At 33.0% G+C, this 21,784-nt stretch overlaps 1 protein-coding gene across 1 annotated transcript in view; it reads left to right on the forward strand.

Annotated features, from left to right (window-relative positions):
* LOC129228480 (neuropilin and tolloid-like protein 2) overlaps positions 1–21,784 on the forward strand; it is a 145,690-nt gene that overhangs the window by 88,204 nt on the left and 35,702 nt on the right. Inside the window, exons 4-5 of the mRNA XM_054863160.1 lie at positions 10,413–10,436; positions 16,680–16,816. Coding sequence (XP_054719135.1) covers positions 10,413–10,436; positions 16,680–16,816 — 161 coding nt within the window. The remainder of the gene's footprint in view (positions 1–10,412; positions 10,437–16,679; positions 16,817–21,784) is intronic.

A 21,784-nucleotide genomic window follows, 5' to 3' on the forward strand; every position in this document is an offset into this window, starting at 1 on the left:
GCAACGGAACATTTCCTGAGCTATGCGTGCCTGCTATTCTCCAGGAAGTAACTGGCACAATAAAACAAAATTTGGTCCACATGTTTCTCTTAACGTGTACAGGTGCCGATTCAATTTTGGTGTCAATAACTCAAACAGGGACGGAGCTATATAACGTTTTTCGTCGTCACTTGTGTCTGTTATATCTCAAGAAATAATGAACGGAATCAAACAAAAATTTGTCGACAATTGTATGGAAATAATCGGAAATATTATCTCAATGATTTAAAATTTTTAACTGTTGCCATCTTATGTTTGTTAACAAATGAAATATTTGTAATTAATTCAAGCAAGGCTTTGAAAATAATTTTCAATTTTGTCTCTTTGCTTTTCTTTTGCGACAATTTGAAAATTGGGACGGTCGTAAAGTCTTTGTGCGTGTAATTTTATTTTTGCGGGGAATATTGCTTTCTCTTCAAGCATGGGGAGGGGTCAGAATTCGTAAGAAATACATAGAAGAAAGTATCGTGATGGTCACAACATACTAGTTTCAATTAGTGATGTTTCGCTATAATTAGTGCTAGTAAGTTTAATTAAGTTAAATTAATTAAAAACTACAAATATCTATACACTCTGGCGACACTGATTATTGATCCATGAATGGGGTCCGCTTGCAATAAAGTTTGGGAAGCCCTCACTTAGATCAATCAAGTTATCAGTTTTTAACTCCACTTGTTCAGAAATTTTCATTCCTTTAAACGCCAATCTTATTATGAACCATATTACCATGTATGGGACATTCTTTTACAAAAACTTAACTAAAATGGTGGGTCGTACTTTGCAGTTGAGGAGCTCAAATTGGTCATAGAGAAACCTTGGCTTGAATTTAGACAAGAATTGACAAATTTTTAACTTTCAGACTCTGTTTGACATTTTGAATTAAAAGTAGTTATTTAAAAAATATAATCAATTGTAATATTTTGAAAAGTCCAATAGGTTTTTCCCCCCATTTCACACGATGCTAAATGTTTATTTAAAACACAAAGCGTGAAATGCGATTGACTTGATTCGTGAAAGGTATTTCATTGCGTGAAAAACGCTTGGAAAAACGTAAAAAATATCTCTGATTCATAAAATATAAAATTAACTTATTTCAGACAAAAAGGTTTTCAAGTACAACCGTTTCCAAAGCCTTCAGTTTCCCTGAAAGGCAATTCCTAGCTTTGTGAGATTCATGTTTAATGTATGCCGTAACTGACCGCGTTGATATGCAATTTCACCACGTTATATAGTAACCGCTGACAAACACCTTGTGCCGTCAACAAATCTCTATGCATTTGAACTCGTGTCTTATCGAAGGTTATAGTACGATCACCAATTGCTTTAAAGCAAATATTTATTAAACTCGCGCCTGATGCTCTATTGCCGCAATTGTATTCTAGTCAAGATCATGGTGTAGCTCCTCCAAGGGTTTGTATTATCGCAAGGAATCCAAGTTGTACTACGCTGCGGAATATGCTTTGAATAAAGAAAATTTTGATTTAAATCGGTTTCGTCAATAACCCTCTATCATCAAATTGCTTGAAACAAGTGATCTAGAAAATATTTTCAACTCCATTCCTACTTCGGTAAATAAAGAAAAATTTTATTATAGTTGCTTTTTATTAAATAAAACAGGTACCTTTTTTTTAACCATAGGACGGTCTTCCACCCTACTATTTATGTTGCTTTAAAATTTTGAGATACATTTTGATAAAAACATTGCTTAACAATGACCGTGATCTAAAATGAACTTTCAATTAAAGGCTCACGACATTTTAGCGTGAAATTTGTTAAAAACCATTATAATTCACGTTCCAATTATCTTGGAACATTGGAACAAATTTTATCTGATGCAGAAAAAATAAGGGTTTCTGTAGATATTTAATTCTAATTTGGTGCGAGCATTTTTCGTCCTCATATTAGACCTCATATAGACTTATGCCAAAAATATTGATTCAAATTGGAATAAACAAACAGTTAATGGTTGGTTAACTAATTTAATTGAAAGATATTGCATTGTCATTGGGTATGAGGTCGCATACCAAATTTTAAAAGAATCCGATAATAGGAAGTGGGTGAAAATTGAGTTGTTCAATTTGAACAAGGTACAAATATTAATATATATATTTAGGGGGAGTGTGAACTAATAGTAGGAATTGAATAACAATAACTACGAAAAAAATTACAAAAGTAAAAATTACAACGTGAATTTTTTTTTTTTCACTTTTGGTGATGTGGGGTTTATTACACTCCAGACCGCGATATAATTGACTGCATTCAACGATAACTTACTCTGTTATACTTCGCCACTTGTGATTTGACCTTAGAGCCGGAATTAGTGAATGGAGGGAGTAAGTCTAATCACTGGCTTAACAAAAGCTGAGGCAAAGACCTCGAGTCACGTGACTCAACAACAACGAATAGTTGACACGCTTTGCGTGAAACTTGAGGGGTGAAAAACCTGATTTCTTCCAATGGTTTGCTTTAAAATCTATCATGTGACTTGGGATCTGTGCTTTGCGAATGAAAGTCTTCAATTCCTCTATTTTATCTCTTCTCATTGGATTTGACTCGAAAAAAAGGGTTGGTGAACTCACAGATCAATCTAGCGAAATAAAATAATATTATTGAATTTAAATTTCTCTGGGGTGTAAGACATCCCACACCACCAGTTAAGTATTAAGAAGTATTTTGAGAAATGACAGAAAACACCACGTGTTCTATTTCCAAATTTTGGTGGAAAGATTGGTCCCCCCACCAACTCTAAATAGCTTCCTACTCATCCCGCAGAAACGCGTGGGGGAAATCGATCCCAAGCAAACACCTTCTCACCCCTTCCATCGGCACGATGGAATGCCGCTTTAATTCCGGTGCAATAGCCGAATTTCATCAAAAACGCATTAGGAGGTTTCGGTTAATCAAGGGACAAAAATACGATGGAAATGAATCTGTATTACGAGGTCATTATAGCCCCACTTACCACCAGCGGCATTCGAGCGTTAATGTGTTTGCAATTGGATCATATAAAACGGGCCCTGTTCTGTTTTTGGGGAGGTAGGGTTCAAATTTGGGAAGAGGCCAAAGTGTATGAGGAGTAATGGGCTGGAGAAGTTAAGTGTGAGGGGCGAAAATGATTGTTTTACTAGTTGCAATGTTCGGCTTATAGGATATATTTGCTAGCATAATGTGAACTGTTTGATAAAAACGTGTTCATTTTTTGCACTAATAGTAACTTCGCTATTAGATATGTAAGGAATATTTAATGGGGTTGTTTCTTTCAGTCAAAAGTGCTAATTTTGGTCACTGAAATTGATAGAATAAGCAAAAAATAGCATGGAGCGAGAAAAAAGTTTCATCCTCCCAACGCTTAATTTTTAATTATTTTTATCAATGTCCGATTTTGAAAAAAAGACGTGGTCTTTATGACTTCACAAATGATGTACTTTGGCGCATCTCTACTACCGCATTTCCACGTTATGATAATCAAGAAGCGAATTAAATATTACACTCTACGCTTGCTATCAACCATACCGTTGCCAGTACACGTAAGTAAAGATGCGAATTAAATATTGCGCTCTGCGTTATGGCACCAGTGAATGGCATTTCATCATTTGAGATGTCATCTGCAGAAGTGTAAACAATGAAATTTCACCGTTTAAAATAATTGTTAAAAATATTAAACTTTGTCAAACTATTTAAAAAATGGTTAAATCCTATGTTTTTAAGCATGCTTTTCAGAAAAAAAACTTTTAAAATTTCGAAAACGACCCCATTGCTTTTAATTGCTTCGGCCGTTTTGCCGACGCAAAATTTCATTTCTCTATTTTTTCCTAGTTCCCGTCGTATCGCTGACATGAAATCCCTAAATATCAAAAACGGGAGAATTGAAAGGGAAAAACCAGGGGGGGGGGATTTCTTGTCGGCGAAAATTTTCAACTGGTGGTTCGGGTATCTGGTGGAGGTTCAAATCGGCGAGTGAATGTGACCACCAGGTAAGTAATGTAATGTTCAGATCATTTTTTTTTTTTTTTTTTGAAAATACATTTGATCAACACTATTATAATCTTAGAATTATGTTATATAGCATTTCCTTTTATGAAATACTGTTCTCATTACGAATACTTCTTGTAGTACTTTCGTTATGTGGGAAAGTCTTTGTGGAGAACTTTTTAAACAAACGTGGCACAATTGTTCTTTTATTTTATCAGCAGAAAATCCATCTCACAGCTTAGTCTATTTTAACTCTCACAATTGTTATCAGATTTTTACGTATAAAATAACTGAAGTGGGTATCTATGATGTTTTAAAATTCTTTTTTGGAATCTAAAATGCCATTACGTTAAAGTTATTTAGTAGTTCTGTGAAATCTCACTTTTGCAAATTTTAAGATATAAACAGATCTACGCAATATTTTCTTAACATCAAATTATCTTGTTTAAATGGATGGCTCTTTTAACATTATAGTTTAATCGATGATTTTTACTAAGTGCAATGAAAGGCTAAGTGCTTCTAAACTGCATTACTGTTTACGGTGTTGCATGAAATGTTAATTGTTTTTTATAATGTTTATATCATAAGATTTATTTTTGCTTTTTCTTATTTATGTTTAAATATTTTAATTAAAGCTTTCATTTTCAGTAACTTAGCTATTCTGTTAAACTTCATTAGCATTGAACTTTAATGTAGTTTTAGGATAACTCATATAAAAGTTGTGACTGTTTCAGCCACTCAGTAAAGCATTTCATTAATATTGTTTTTAAACTAATTAACCAAAATTACTAGCTGATTTATAATTGCTGCGTCAATTACAAAGTAATTAAAGTAATGAGCATAATGGCACTTTAGTAAGCTACTTGAAACAATTATGTGTGTATATTTAAACAATGTCGTTCTAGTTTGAAACTTTGAAAAAGGAAAACAGAATTCAGTTTGGAGTATCATGTTGCGTCTCTGATGCAACTCTCCTAACACTTTGTACGAGTGAGCTGAAGCATCTTAATAAAATATTTCGGAGTATAATCTTTTATGTGTATTCAGTAACTAAACGGACTTATTAAGTATCATTTTCTTTATTACATGCAAAGAAAATAAAATAAATGTACAAACACATATGCTTAACTAAAACAGGCATTACCTATAGTACTTATATCTCAGCACTAGTTTGTGACATCGATATCGATGTTTTGTAAACACCGTTTTTTGTGGGTCGATGTTTTTTCGACAATTGATGTTTGCGGGTCTATGTTTTTTCGACTACCGATGTATGTTGGTCGATGTTTTTTCGATCGTAAAGGTTTGTGAGTCTATGTTTTTCTGACCATTGTTGTTTGTTGGACGATGTTTTTTTGACCGTAGATGTTTGTGGGTCTATGTTTTTTCGACCATCGATGCTTGTTGGTTGATGTTTTTTCGGCCATAGATGCTTGTGGGTCTGTGTTTTTTCGACCATCGATGTTTGTTGGTCGATGTCTTTTCGACCATCGATGTTTGTGGGTTGATGTTTTTTCGACCATTGATGTTTTGCTTTCGATGTTTTTTCGATGTCGATGTTTTATATTTAAACCAAATATCTTAATATATAAAAATCTTCTGTGCCGACGTTTGTCACCATAAAGCTTTTAAACGGCTGGACCGATTTTGATCAATTTTTTTGTGTGTAATTATGTTGTGGTAAGCATGGTTTAGAAGCGCGATGGATCGAATTCGAAACGTTTTTGTTAATTAATTAATTAATTTAAACATTGGATGGTTATATCTCCCAAATGATTAATATTTATTTTAACCTATTGTTGAGCGAGAACTGAAATAAATATTTAACCCGTTGCCAAAAGACAATAAGAAAGTCAGCCCTACTTTTTATAATGAAATTTCCTACTGTGATATGTCAATTGAGCATAGATAAAACGTAGAGAGAGAGAGAGAGAGTGAGGCCTTCATTTCTTGAAAGCACGATTTTACGACCCGTGATACATTTTAAAGTGAAGTACTGGAAGGTTCACTCAAAACGTGTGTTCTGACGTCGTAGTTGGACCATGTGACTGGATCGGTGCTTTAGGTTTTCCTAACCGAATGATCAGAAAGTACCGTACCTAGCAACATTTGTTTCTCGGCTGAAATCCATCTGAGTTTTGGCACCAATGTCAAGAATACTTTAAGGATTATCTAACTAATCAGTACATTATTAAAGGAAAAGATGATGGAAGTTAAAGACGAAACGAATTTTGTTTTCGTCCAGATAAATTACAACAGGGTAGTTCTGTATACAAAAGATCAGTGCAGTGGGAGATCTTTATCTTTGTTGGAAAGAGCAGTTAGACAATTTATGAAGTTTAAAAAGTTTTCGTTCAAAAGATCGGACCGCTAATCGGTCGGAGTTGGCTTCGCTCACTGATAGGCTGGATTACAGTAACGTGGTGGCTTGGCGACTTTGGCGAAATATTTCAAAATGCAAAGAATTGTTTTTCGTTTTTAAAGAGTTTTTAGTCATTTTAGTTGAAGAATGTGTTTATTTTACATCGGAAGGGGGGAAGGATGAGTGATTTTCGCTTATTCAGAGAACTGTTTTTATCTTTATCATTTTTTTTAAACGATATCCTTTCTAATGTTTTATTCGTTTTCATATGGGGGATGTTGCAACGGGATTTCCTGTTTGTTCTAGATAGGTAGTTAGTTTTTTTACACTTAATATCTGAGGACGCTTTTTATCCTTTCAGTATGGCTGAAGGAACAAGTCATCAAGTACGGGAGAAAAAATAGTTAATAAAATAACTGTTCAGTGGGTATTAGATAATTAAAGTTGTAATACATATACGCATTTTGACACATTCGCCATAATCTTTAAATAGATTTTGACACCAAGCAGCTTAAATCATTTTTTTTACTTATGTTTTTCAAGAAAACGGTTCAAACACTTGATAGTTCATTGAAACTTTTAACTTTTCAAATTACAAAATTTGAACAGAACAACGTCTGTCGGGTCCTCTAGTATCCTTAAAAAATGTGAATGTGTTTAAATTTTGATGAAAGCTTTGTGATTTGTTTGTTATTACCAGAGCTATCATATCGGAAATAGTTTTCTGTTGTAAGTCGTCTACAGAAGTAGACATATTTCAGAAAAGTTAGCAGTCCTTTTATCTAGTACATTGTTAAAAGAATATTGAGTGTTTTTAAAGTTTTCCCTAAATATAAACATATGGTTTTTTTTTTTTCAATTTTAGTTTTCCTCTAAGATATATATGAACCTATATTTTTATCCCTTGCTTCAAATAAGTCATTGATAAGCCATAATATCGCAGATATAAAAAGGTTTCATTTTACTTTAAATATGAACGGGAATATGAGGCAGAGTGAAATTGTGAAATATTTACTCCGTTTCTAGCGCCACCTATCTGTTAATATTTTAACCATGTAGTAACACCTGTAGTCTATTCATGTCAAGAAAAAGTTACCTTTGAAGCTTAACGAATATGATAATACAATTAATTTTTAAAAATTGATACTCATATTGTAATATTTTATTGTAAGTGAAAAAAAATGTTATATTTAATGGCAAAGCTCTTGTTATTAATATTTTAAATATTATTTGAGAACTAATATAATTTATGGAAGCATTTATTTATTTATTTAATGTTAAGCTTTTTTCTTTTTCTTTTTGTATAATTAGTCAACTGCACGCGAGACAAAGTTAAATGTATATTCAGTAAATTACCGCCCAATAGCCTGGGCTAAAGCAGAAATACATGAAATACACCGCCAGCTCAGTCATTTCCAGCCGAGGACTGCAGTTTCGTGCTTATTAGCACTCATCAGCCTGGCACAGGAAAGTGACTGAGCTAGAGATGGAAAACCTCTAAGGAAGCCAAGAGTGCCAAACAAACTGGTAGGTTGAGGTTTTCCATCTCCAGCTCAGTCACTTTCTTATGCCGGGCTGATGAGTGCTAATAAGCACGAAACTGCAGTCCTCGGCTGGAAATGACTGAGCTGGCGGTGTATTTCATGTAAAGTTAAATGGTTCGTTCCATTTACCTATTCAATAATTTATTAAATCACCTACGGAATCAATTATTAATTAATTCATGTAAACTCCTTTATTTAATAATTAACTTATTTATACATCCATTCGCTTATTTTCTTATTTATTCACTTTTATTTACTTATTTTTTTCTCATATATTAATTTACTGATTTGATAATTTATTCGTTTATTGTTTCATTATCTGCTCATTTATTCAATCATTCTTTACTAATTCATTTGATAGTGTTTTTAATAATTTAATAGAAGACATTTCATTAGAAAAATTTGTTATTTTTCATTTTTTTCCCATTTCATTTTTTCCCATAGCATTTTAATGCAAGTTTTGTTATAAAACTAGAAAGTCGCCCGTCAAGTTATGATGGGTGAAAATTGCTTCTACATTTGAACGAAGCCATTGCCTGTCTGGTGATATTTTGCTAGTTGAAATTGTAACCCTAACTCCAGAGGATTAACCCTAAACTCCAATAGGTAGCGTTCATTGTTGACCATTTTTTCGTTTCTTCATTTCCCTGAAATGACAGTCTTACCAATAAAATAGTTTAGTACCAGTAAAAAATTACCGGATCGAGTTCAGACTTATCCCAATAAAACCTTTCCCTGCATGTTAAACATTATCAAACCATATTGTCAAATCATCATGCAGTGGCGCGAGTTTTATTTTTAAAACTTGCGGGTTACTCGATCATTGGCTATAATACATATGAGGGTGCATTGTTCTTTCGTTATTTACTACAATTTCCAAAACAAATTTTCAATTTTTTCATTTTGAAAAAAGCATTATTTTAACTAAATCACTTCGCCTCACATTGCCCTATTTAAATGCATTTCAAGTCGCCATAATCTTTAAATTTAATTTGAGTTTTAATATATTTTGTGCAATTATTCCATGTAATTTCGTGGAAGTACATAATGAGTGGAACATCAATCATTTATAACGTATTATATTTCTTTTCCTATTCTGCTATTTCTTTTTCTTTTCTCTTTCTCTCTTTTTTTATTATTTGGGGGGGGGGGGGTGTGCATGTTTGCAACTTTGAAAAATTTTACAAATTTCTCTAATTAATTCGCATTAATTATAAATAACTTACTTTCAGTTTTTGTAATATTCAGGTGGAAATTTGAAAGATATTACAAAATCATATCAATAAAATTGTATTGATGTTTAAATTTAACAAATACAAACAATTTAAACATCAAACATTGAATTTAATAAGTTTTTAATTTATTAGTATAAATACAGAATTCTTTGAATTACTTAATTTGGAATGTTAATAATTAATTTTCATTATTGTTATCAGCTTTTCATAAACAGTTTACAAATCTTCTAATTAATAAATTGAGTAATGGGAATGTAGTTCTAGAATTAAAACATTTTTAGAGTTTATTATGCAGATGTATCCACTAAAAAATTCGACGTTTCATAAAATCGATGTTTCAAAACATCGATGTTTATGGGTCGATGGATCGATAACATCGATGATTTGATTTTAGACATCGAGGGTTTGAACCATAGATGTTTTTTCATCGATGTTGCACCACTACTCAACACACAATGTTATTTTCGAAGTTATTTATTTTGTAAGTAACGCTTATACAATCGTCTTGAATTTATAAACTATGTAAATAAAATGTCTTTAAATTTATAGAACAAGAGGATTTTAAGATAATCTGCAAGTTTTTTAATTATTTTTTTTTTATAAAAAATAATTTTTGCAGAATTCTTGTATAAAAATTTAACTTCAATAGCAAAGTATAACTAAAATAAATATTTTTGTTTCAACACAATAAAAATTCTTTGTTGCATATTATTAGTCAGAGTTCGAGCTTAAATTACCTCAACTGAAATGAAGACTTTTTTAAGCGTTTTCCAAAGACCTCTTTTCATTTTGAGTGACTTAAAGAATGATAAATGCTTTTCGCTTCGTGAAAATGATGATGTTCGAACTTAAAACTACTAAACATAATGGCTTTTTTAAATGCTTTTTGTAAGGCCTCTTTCATTTTTATTAACTTTAAATGTTTATTTCATCTCAGTACGATTCTTTAGTATCATTTTATTGAGTTATTGCGTCCATTTTGATTGAATTTCAAATAGAATAAAAACGTTTGATTTAGTACAACGATGATTTTTGCTTTCATTTTTAGTGTTATTGCTTTCATTTTCATTGAATTTACAAAAAAAAATATTTTGCGTTTCATCAACTTTTTTCTTTTAAATAACTCAAGTAAAAAAAAATGTGTTTTAAGGTTTTCATTACTGTTTATTTATTTTATTTTATTTATTTTTTATTTTTATTTTTTTTTTTTTTTAACATGAAGCTTTCAATTTTGTAATTTCTTTTTTTCCTTCTTTTCAGATTTCGACAGACCGCAGGCAGAAGGTATGTATTAGTTTTGCCATGTAATATTTTTCTAATATACGATATTACAGAAGTTTTATGTAACTATGATCATTTTTCCGAATCCAGTAACATATATTTGCACTATTTCCTTTTCAAAGGCATTAACATTAAAAAAGGTTCTCATTACTGCTTTCTGACTTTTCACTCATCGGATTGCATTTTATTTAAACCAATATGTACTGTATACAAATATATGTACTGCGCAAAAGTTTCGAAACGTCGCTGATTATTTAGGGGCAACGTTCCGGAATTTCACGGGTTTGCTCCAGCTTCCTGTGTCAAACAAGTGTTTTTGCAAAAAAAATTCCTGAATCGCTACAAGTTACATAAATGCCGATTTCCCACTGTTATAAAAAACACCCATGTAAAAATATATTCTGCTTATTTATTAAGTGTTTCGCCTCAGCTCAGACTGAGCCTCAAACATACTGCCGTTCTAAGCACAAAAGTCGTATCTGCATATGAGTTCAAAATGAGAAATTGCAGTTTAAAGTTTTGCACTTCCATAAATTTGATTCAGATGCAACTTTTTGAGAGTTTTTTCAAAAATATATCCCATTCACAAATGACTATAAAACATTGTATTTGGGCAAAATATGTGGCAAAGAATCACCTGGTGAACATAACTTAATTTTGATAAAAAGTGCTGATACGACTTCTGTGCTTAGCATGGCAGCTTAGGCGAAGTGCAGTCTCTGGATATTGTAGTTTTGCGGAAACTGCAAGCAAATAAGCTGTTCCGGATTCAATAACAATTCTGTCTTAGCTTCGACCATATTTGCTTTTGGAACTTTCCTAATAAATCAAGAAGATGACAAGCTATTACTATATAAACATATATAAATACATATATTAAAATGAAAATGTCTAGGATAAGAAGCATGATCTAGTTAAATTTTTCCAAACCTAGGATGATTTTATAACAAAGGGATTGAATTGTTTCCTATATGAAGCGGTGAAAAGTAAAAGGATTAAAGCGGCAAAATTAAAAATTTGGAGATAACTAGTACAAATGGTAGGTGAACCTCTCCTCTATCTTGGTACAAGAGAAAGCATTAGTAACCCTGGTAGATGCTGCTGTAAAACGATTTAGTAAAAAGATTCAATGAAAGCCGACCTAGGACGTTATCTTTAAACGCGTTTCACTCAAAACTTGAAAGTGTCCACTTACATCCCTTCGCTTCTCACTGACTCATATATGCTTCAGTTACACTTCTAAATACTTACTAAATATTGAATCAAATTTCTCTTTTAATTATAAAAAGTGTCAATATTTTCCATTTATTTAGTGTGGTATCAAAAATTACATTATAACACGGAAGAATAATGTGGATAAAGATCCGTATTCATATACAATCGAACCTCATTCAAGTGAAATTCACAACACGATTTATTTCATGTTAACCATATTTTAGGTTAAGCGGTAAGTTTTTCAGTCATTATTAACTCACGGCACTAAAAGCGATATTTCATGTTCAGCAATTTCGCTTTAATGAGGTTCGAATGTACATATGAGGCAGTGAGAAGCAAAGGGATGTCAGTGGACATTTTCAAGTTTTGAGTAAAACGCGTTTAAAAATAACGTACTTGGTTAAGTTTTCATTCAAAAGTGTTTCTAAATCATGCTGTATAACAGCATGACCAGCAACCAGGGTTACTAGAACTCTCTCTTGACCCAAGACAGAGGAGAGGTTCACCTACCATTTGTACTAGTTATCTCCAAATTTTTAATTTTGCCCTTTGCTTCTCACTGCCTCATACGTATTTCGCTTAGCAAAGTTAGGCATGGAATTAAAAGCTGAAACAAAACATATGTTTGAAAAAAGCATTTTAATCACACTTATCTGTGACTTGATAAGGCAGTAAAGCGGTCAATTGTTTGTTTCCAATAGCAGTTTTCAATATTTCTTGCGAGATGAAGTTTTGAAATGTTTCACATTGCTCTAATCTGAAAACGAAACAGCGAGCTCCACTGAAAGCCACCTGTGAAAGGAGAAAAATTACAGTCGACTCTCGATATCTTGACTTTGCTAACTTGAATTTCTGCTTATGTCGAAGCTTTTGGATGGTCCCAAACTTGTGTAAATGTTCTATATTGGATTTTTTTTTCGTTAACTCGTAGTCCACTCTGCTTACCTCGAAGTTTCAGACAGCCATCTCTAAACATTTACTATCCTGATTTGCAGTAGCGAAACCAACTTTACCGTAAAATGACTGAGAAAATTCTAGCTGTTATTTTTACCATCTGCTCTTTTTATTAGGGCTTTGAAGACTGAGGCTTAACTAACAGCTCACAATAATTTGCCAACAAATGCAGACGTTAGTAATGCACTATCAATTATTCATCGTTCGATAGAAAGTCGGGAAAATATTCTAAAGGATATGTTCAATGCCATGTCTAAAATTAATGATTTCATACGTAAGATAAGAGAAATATTAATTCAAATAAAAAAAACAATCAAGCATAGAGCAGTATTTAGTAAATGTGAAGTAAGAAATATAATTTTTTATTAGTAATATTACCTTTGCTCATGTACAGTATTTTACAGCTAATATCACTTCTGTATTTTTTTTAGGAAGATGGTACAAGTTTTCTCTCCTATCAGAGTGTTTGCGTATGTTTTTGTTTAAATACTGTTAAAATTGTCTCAAAAGGGAAATAAAAGATAATTTTTGGTATCTCAAACTTCGGCTATGTCAATTTTTTTTTTTTTTTGGCTTCTCGTACTTCGAGGTATCGAGAGTCGACTGTATTTATCTAAGCATTTATTATTATTATTATATCTTAATGGTTAGAATTTAATGTGTAAATCATCTTTTCTTCATTTCCTCTTCACTTTCATTTGAGAAAATAAAACTGATGACAAAACAAGTAAAAAAATAAAATTTTATTGCACGCAAAGCAACATAATTAGTTCAAATCGAAATCTTTAACGATCTAATGAGCATGTTAAATAATTGGAATCACATCACCGACTTTCCGTGATGAGAAATTAATCAATTAAACTCTCTTTCATTAGCAGCAGTTTTCAATAATCAACCTAATCCTTAGCTTATTAGTTGCTTTAAGTCATTCTAATCTGAGAAACAAAAAAGCACCACTGAAAATGATCCGGAACAATGCATGTCTCCGCAAAATCTCCGACTTCATCTTCAGTTTATATCTGGTTCCGAAGATACGCTCAAGAAGAATCCATTCTCAAAGACCCCAGGATGGAAAATTCCAATTAGTGAACGTTGCCATGGGCAGGAAGTTCTTCTCGGGAGGAGTGGCTCTACAGACCGGAATAGTAACCATCTCCAGGCAACGAGCTTCTCTCTTTCTCTGGAGAGAACCCGTGCTGTGAGGAGATAAAAATTCCGCGCCACAACTTCGCATTCCCCGAGGAACGAGGCTAAAGGGACTGTCTGCATATGGAATTACTACTTAGAGTGAGACAATGATGGGAATAACAGTTTCCTACAATTCTTAGCACTTACCGAATTTGAGATATTTTATTCACCTTCTTGGCAACACGTATGATGGTGAAAACCGTTGCTGGTGCCATTTTGAAGCCTTCTTTTATCTTTTACAAAGTATCCATTCTTATTTTAGCTACATCTAACTAAATGTGGACAGGTGGTTTTAGGTGTATTTGCTGCTCTAAAGCATGTTTATGCTGCCTTAATGCATGTTATGCTTATCCTTAAAAACGCGCCGATAGAAGGCAAAATTCTGCACCTCTATACTCATGACTATAAAAAACAATCTCTTCACAATTGAGAAAAATTGTAGCTGAAAAGAGCAAATTAATTGTAATTAAACAAATTTAAGTATAAATAACAATAACATGATGCTCCAAATATTAATATATCATACATTCCGACAATAGAATATAGAAGAAATATTGCGAACTGCATTTTATGTAGTTTTAAATAGGTAATTAATTTTTAGTAGTTGAAGTATTTATGCGTCTGTCCCCAATAGTTATGTGTGTATTTGTTGTTTTTTTTTTTTATAATTTTTTACTCTACATCTTCATAAAACAGCAATTAGATCTGCCGCATTTCGTCTGAAATTTATGTAGCTTTTACAATTCAACAACTGAGAGCGCCTGCTGCATTATATAGATCCGGTTATCACACTTCTTCATTTATTTTTAAAGATGTTCTAATGTTATATTTTGTGTTGGTAGCAAATTGAGCATAGTGGTTAAAATGTATATTTCTGTTCAACTAAACCCGTGAAGTTATTGATAAAAATGTAAATAATGTCAAGCGGTTTTATTCACGAGTAGTTATAAAAATGTCGTAAACACCACAAAAGGCGTTTAGAAAATTTTAACCAACGAGACTTAGGATCAACTTTGTCACTCATACTGAGACTGAATACGTGTCTCGAATTGTTTGAAAAGGATCTATATATGGGTGCACACTATGCTCAGAATCACATGGTGCTTGATATGCTCAGAATCACTTTAGCCGAAGATTTCCTTTAGCTTTGCTAACAAATAAGGACCATCAACAACAACACGTCTGAGAACAAAGTTGTACAAATAATGTATCGTGTTTTAAAAAACGTTATAAAATTCTTCATGAAGAAATGTCAGCATTTAAAAAGAGAATGATAATGGAGACTGGTTACCAATTCGTTTTCTAGAGCTTGGAGAGTCAATACTGGTTCGGAAATGAAGCAGACAAAAGAGATGGTGTGATTTCATTCAAACGTTTTCTAAACAAATCCGTGTACAATGATTGGACGGATTATCCTCCAAGAAAACAGCATCTCTTGATGGAAACAAAGTTTCCAGCATGCAGCCCACCTGGTTGTCTTAAATTCCCTCATGTTTCATCAGTTACTCGGTCTTTATGATAATTCTTATAGAGAACCACGTAATCGCATCCAAGTTCAAATCATAAAACAGAGCCCCCTTCAGTAGGAACGAGGCTACAGGAGCTTTCTAGACGTACATGCATCCTGTTGTGGTTGTTGTTGGCTTGTCCGTGGAAGGTCTAAATTGGATCGAAGATGGTCTAGAAAACCTGGGAAATTTCAATGCTGTTATCCTCATAGAGGTCTGCATATGTATTTTCAGTAATTTGTTGTAGCTTCCTTTGGATGGCAGTGTAGGAAGAGATGCTAGCCAGGTTTAGTTCGTACTCGGAGCAGTACCTACAGTTCTGATATGTTCTTGTGCCATCCTTTTGAAATTTCATTCCTCGGTTGTGTTTCGTCCTGAGGCTTTTTACAGTCTTTGCAATTAGATATCTAGTCTTGTATGTTTGGTCATTGAGTTTAAATTTTGCATCTTCATTAATGTTTAAGATGACATGAGAGGATGATGAGGATTCTATGTGACCATTCTACATAATTTTATTTTTAACCAGTTCTTATGTCCGTGTCAGCATTTAAGACGATTCTTTGCATTCATAGCTGCGACAAATGGTTTGAGATTAGTTACTCCAACACAAATTAGCTGTTTTCCTGCAGTTCTCTTCTAACAATAATCAATGATAGAGAATCTGCAGGTGCTTATTTAGTTCTTCAGTCGCGCTGTCAGCAGCTGTTGGTGTTATTTTAAGGGACGGAGAAGGGGAGTGTAGTATTTAGCTTACATATTTGATAGTCTTCCTCCATCAGCTTATGCTTTATCCACGGTCATGTCTGACCAAGACTGTGTTACATCCAGTGAAAAGTTCGCCCTTGTTCTGACAGATGCTGTTCTTCCTTGCATGCAATATGCTTTTAAGATTATCCAAACTTTACCTGGAAAGCCAACCGCAATTTCAACAGTTTTAGCAACCTATTCCAGATAGAATTTTGACAATTGGTGATCGATGAAGAAATGTTACAAGACCAATTTTTTTATATAATGATAAGTTTACCACAAAAGTAACACGCGTACTAAGTAAAATTTTATTTAGAATCAAAGTGGGTTTTCTTTAGCTCATAAACGCATTCTGGTGTAGATATATCCGACCAGAAAAATTCCCCCCGGAAAATCTTCACTATTCCCCCGGTTAGTCAGTGTGCCTTGCTACAAGCAGATTCCAGAAAACTGGAATCATTGAAATGAGATCAGTTAATATATCGTCAACCAAATAAATGGGAGAAGAAATGACATGGGGTGCTACTGTTATTTTGCTCAACCTAAAAATTTTTAATGATGTTACTGCAATATTCAGTTCATATTAGCCTCTTCGCTGAAATTTCCAATTTTGTCGTTCCCTCTATTTTTATAGATTGCGTATATTCCGTGGGGGGCGCAGGTGGCCTAATCAGCCCTTCGGACGTCAGCAAGTCCATCCTTAACTATTCTACCACCTGGAAAGTTCCCCTTGACTGCACCTGGAGCATAGAAGTGGAGCCCGGCTGGAAGGTAAACTTTATTGATTATTTGTTTTACCTGAAACATTTTTAATTTCAGATCATTTACAATCAAAACGATAAAGCTTACATTGTAGCTGAAATTTTTATATATTGTGAAATCCCGTTTTAACGAACTTCATGGGACAGAAAATTTTGTTCGCTGTAACGAGAACATTGTAATGGAATCCAAGCAATTCAATAGATAATGAATTTAGACTGAAAATTTATTTCGTTGCATTGGTATTTGTAGTAACGGTATTTCACTGTTTCATCACTCAACAACTCTTACGGGGCACAGCTAACCTGGGAGCGTCGTAATACTGTGATTACCTATCTCTCACCAACAAGTTGCACGTGTATCAGGGGTGGATACAAAGGATATCACTAGGGTCATGACCCCCTCCCCCTCCAAACAGTCGGCAATAGTATCCGTCCACATTGTGCTTAAACACTTTGTCATTAAAACTTAAATAATTTTAGTCTTTTAAATTCATTAAATATTTTTGAAAGTAAACATTTGAAATACTACTACTTTTCATTGCTTTTGAAATTAATCCGTAACGTTATGTCCTAAAAGGAGCCGCCGATTGGTGCTAATAATTGACACGCAAACAGTTACAGAAATTTTTCGTGCCCAAAACCGTAGCTTCGCTTATGGAGGAGGGGATGGGTCACATTCTTCAGCATACCCCCACCCCCACCCACCCATAAACTGGTACAGTAAAACCTGTTGACCACCTCTCTAAGTTGACCGCTTTTGCCGAGATCAATCCTATATCATATATATCAACCTCTATTAGTTAACCACCTGCCAAAGTTGAGCACTAAAGTACTGCACCACAAATGGTCAACTTACACAGGTTTCCCTGTAGTCTTTATCTGTCCCTATATATGGCGCATCTCGTGTATGGGCATTTTTTGTTTTTGGAGAAAAATAATGCAAACACATTCCGTGAAAGAAACGTATCCAAAAATTTTTCATAACCTTATCCGTTTTGTAAATAAACCTACCGAGCTCCACTGAATTCTCACAGGTGTCTCATACTCTGGCCGAATCTTTCTCAAAGATGACTCGCCATCTCTATGTAAAGCCTTTAATCTCGAAATACCATTCTTCCAGTAAGTCAGGAGATAAAGAATTCGGCAAGAATTTCTTCGCGTTTATTCACGCTGTCCCCAATAGCTATCTGACTTGCTGTTTCACTGCTTCGCCCCCGTGTTCGATAGTAAAGTATTTCTTTCAACGTGCCACATTTTTTCCAAGATTCTGAAAAGGGAATTATCATTTGAATGAACTCGTCACCATTTTTACTTCATTGTCATTCAGCGTGGGGAATTTCTTTTCGTTTATTCTCCATTTTTATCCCTCTTCTGGAGCCATTTTTCCCTCGCTTTTGTTTGCTGGATTTTTTCCTCTCTCTTTTTCCTTTCTTCACAGTTCTTGTATCCTCTTTCACGGTCTCTTCCTTCTTTTCACAGCACTTTAGCTTTTATTTAATTTAAGCATTTCTTTTTAATGATAATGTTCTTAGACTATGGGACAAAATAGAATTTCAACATTTTTTCTTTCTTTTTTCTAAAAGAACAAACCGCCTTACCGCGAAAAAGACAAAACAGAAAACATAGATAACCTTGTTAGGTTTCTAAATGATTTTATTTGTTTTTAAAATTTATTTGAACCATATGTACTTTGCCGATGATTATCTAAATAAAGTGGTAAAAAAATACTTCAAAATTTTAAATAATGTTAAAACTTTACTTTAGATTAGCGTTTCTAAACCCCTTCTTGACGCGTGAATCGGAAAAAATTATGAAAATTTAAAATTTAGTCGCTATTCTCAGAACAATTTTTGTTTGTAGATTTCAATTACTGAGATGTGTAATATTTCTGGAGTTGTCATATACAGCAAAATTTTGACAGGAAAAATTTCGTTATGACGAATGGACATACGAACGTTTTAAAAATTAAAAAAAAAGTGTAGTTGTCTATAGTGGACTTTATACAGTGAGACTTCAAATAAGCTCATAACTTAACTTCAAGTACTTAGAACCGGTGCTAGATTTTTCGCAGGTTGAATTAAAAGGGATTGTATGGCCTCTGAGAAACAAAAGTACTAAAATAATAACAAAATAATTCCATATCTTAAATCAAAAAATTTTAAAAATATGAAAAAAAAAAAGTGAATTTACACACAAATGGGTCATTCCATGTCAGGTGATCCAAAGTTTTTCTCTCATATTTTTGTATTTCTTTGATATTTGGCTCATCGATTGAACCCTTCAAGGTAATCAAAAGTCCAAATTTTTAGATTTTTATCTCTGTTATTTTTTTAATTATAACACTTTGATTTTTAGAAAACCCTCTTCTTTTCATGGGTGCTTGAATATGAAATGGACGATAACTCAGCACCAAATATAGGTGAAAGAAATTTGGTAACTAACATTTAAAAGTACATTAGTTTCTGTTTAATATGATATGCAACATGACTAATTATATAAAAATTTTAATCAAAAAAAATTTAATTTAAATTAAAAATTTAAATTTTTCTTAAAACGTATCATGATTTTTTTTAATTCTCACAAATTGTTGTGCATTTTATCTTCGTTTGTGCAAAAATTTAAATGAGATCTCAATGGTATCATATTTTTATGAATTTTGGAACAAAACTTAACTGAAGAAATAATGATATTTTTCAGACTCGATTCAGTTAAATATAGGGATCTCTTGCTGGGGTGCTGATGGTCTAGTAAGTAGTTACTAAACATGACTGTACTTGAAATGAACTGGCATGAACTTGCAGATTGGTAAGCCCCTCCCCCCTTCCCACACACACACCCCGCACCACGAATTTTTATTTATTTATTTCGAAAATTTAAAAAAAAAACTGTTACGTAAGAGTAGTAATCTAACAAACTGAGACGCTGCCAAACATCAGTAGCGGCTAAAACTTACAAATGGCGGAGGGGGGGAGGAATCTTAAAACCTATAAGTCGGGAAAACTGTTAAAGATAAATTCCGCACCACAAATGCCACATTCATTTGCAGCTTTTTTTCTCTCTATTCTATCCAATCGGGACGGTAGAGTGAGGGGGACGCAATCTGGAATGAAGTTTAACAGCATGGAAGGTTATGCTCAAAAGAGCAAAATTTGTTTGATCTATAACTGCTTTTAATCCTCCTTTACTACGGAAATTAAAAAGAAAACAAGCAATAAAGAATATAAAAAACAACTGCACTCTAGATGCTGTAGAAAGACAGTTATGTGTGCAGACATATGATCTGATACTTTGATTTATTTTTAGTTTTTGTGTGAAAAGAATGGAAAAACATTAAAACAACATGGGGGAAACAGTACTGTTTTGCTATGGTCTTGGGGCAAACTATTTCTTTCCTCCCTCCAAATTTGAAGGTTGGTGCTCGGGTAGGGAATGAAATGAATCATTATTTTCCTTATCAGATATTGAATTGATCAAGTACACTTTGTGAAGTTAGGGTAGAAAAAGACACTTTCGGACACTTAGTCCGAAAAAAATAAAACATATGAAGTAGCGAGAAGCAAAGGGATGCAAGTGGCAAAATTAAAAATTTGGAGATAACCAGTACGAATGGTAGGGGAACCTCTCCTCTGTCTTGGGGCAAAAGATTGTACTAAGAACGTTTAACAACTTTTAATAAGTTTATTATTCATTTTGTTTTATTTTATTTAATACTAGTGGCACCCTCACGGCTTTGCCCGCAGTAAAAAGTTAAAAGGTCTTTTGGTTCAGCTGTATATTTACAAATAATGTATGATGAATTTCTTGCCAATGTGCTTGCCCTTGTTACGATTCCACGTTATGATAACTTGGTAATTTACTCGTCTATCTTATAATAATTTTGCTCTGGAAAATATTCTTATAATTGGAATAAGAAAAGAACAAAATCGAATTTTTTATAAATCGCTTCGAGGTGTACACCCCCATGCTGCAAACTAATTCTGTGCCAAATTTCATGAAAATCGGCCGAACGGTCTAGACGCTATGCGCGTCACAGAGATCCTGACAGACAGAGAGAGATCCAGACAGAGAGACTTTCAGCTTTATTTTTAGTAAAGATTATTATTATTACTATTATTATTATTATTATTATTACATTTTGAAAAATTTTGAAAAAAAGAGAGATAAAAAGTGATGGGGTGCGAGGGGGGGAGGATTATCAACCTACAAGTTCATACCAGCTCATTTCTAGTATAATCATGTTTAACTACTACTTACTAGACCATCACACCCCAGCAACAGAACCACATATTTAACTGAATAGAATCTGAAAAATAGCATTATTTCTTTTATCAAATTTAATTCAAAAATTCATAAAAATATGTTCCCATCGAGATCCCAACTGAAAATTTTGCACAAACAAAGATAAAATACACAAACATTTTTAAGAATTTTTTTAAAAAAATTCACTGTACGTTTTCCGAGAAATTTAAATTTTAAATTAATTATTTTTTACTGAAAATTTTTATAAAATTAGTCATGTTGCATATGATATGAAACAGCAACTAATGAACTTTAAAATGCTTTTTACCAAATCTTCCTATCTATATTTCGTGTTGAGTTATTGTCCAGTTTATGTTCAATCATCCACGAAAAAAAGAGGGTTCTTCTAAAATTCAAAGTCTCATAAATAAAATAATAAGATATAAATATCTAACAATTCGGACTTTTGATGACCTTGAAGGATGCAATCGATGAGTCAAGTTTCAAAGAAATACAAAAATGTGAGCGAAAAATTTATCAAACTATTGGATCACTTGACATGAAATGACCCAAATGTATTTTTTTACGTAATTTTCTTTTAAAAAACCGTTTTATATATATTGAATATAGATGTTTATCCGTCTCGTTTCAATCGCTAAAAATTTCATCACATGTAGACATTTTACATGTTGAGTGTGAACATCAATAAATAAAATAGAAAAAAAATCGTTTTTTTTGT

Source organism: Uloborus diversus, chromosome 8, assembly GCF_026930045.1.
Source record: "Uloborus diversus isolate 005 chromosome 8, Udiv.v.3.1, whole genome shotgun sequence".
Lineage (NCBI taxonomy): Eukaryota > Metazoa > Arthropoda > Arachnida > Araneae > Uloboridae > Uloborus > Uloborus diversus.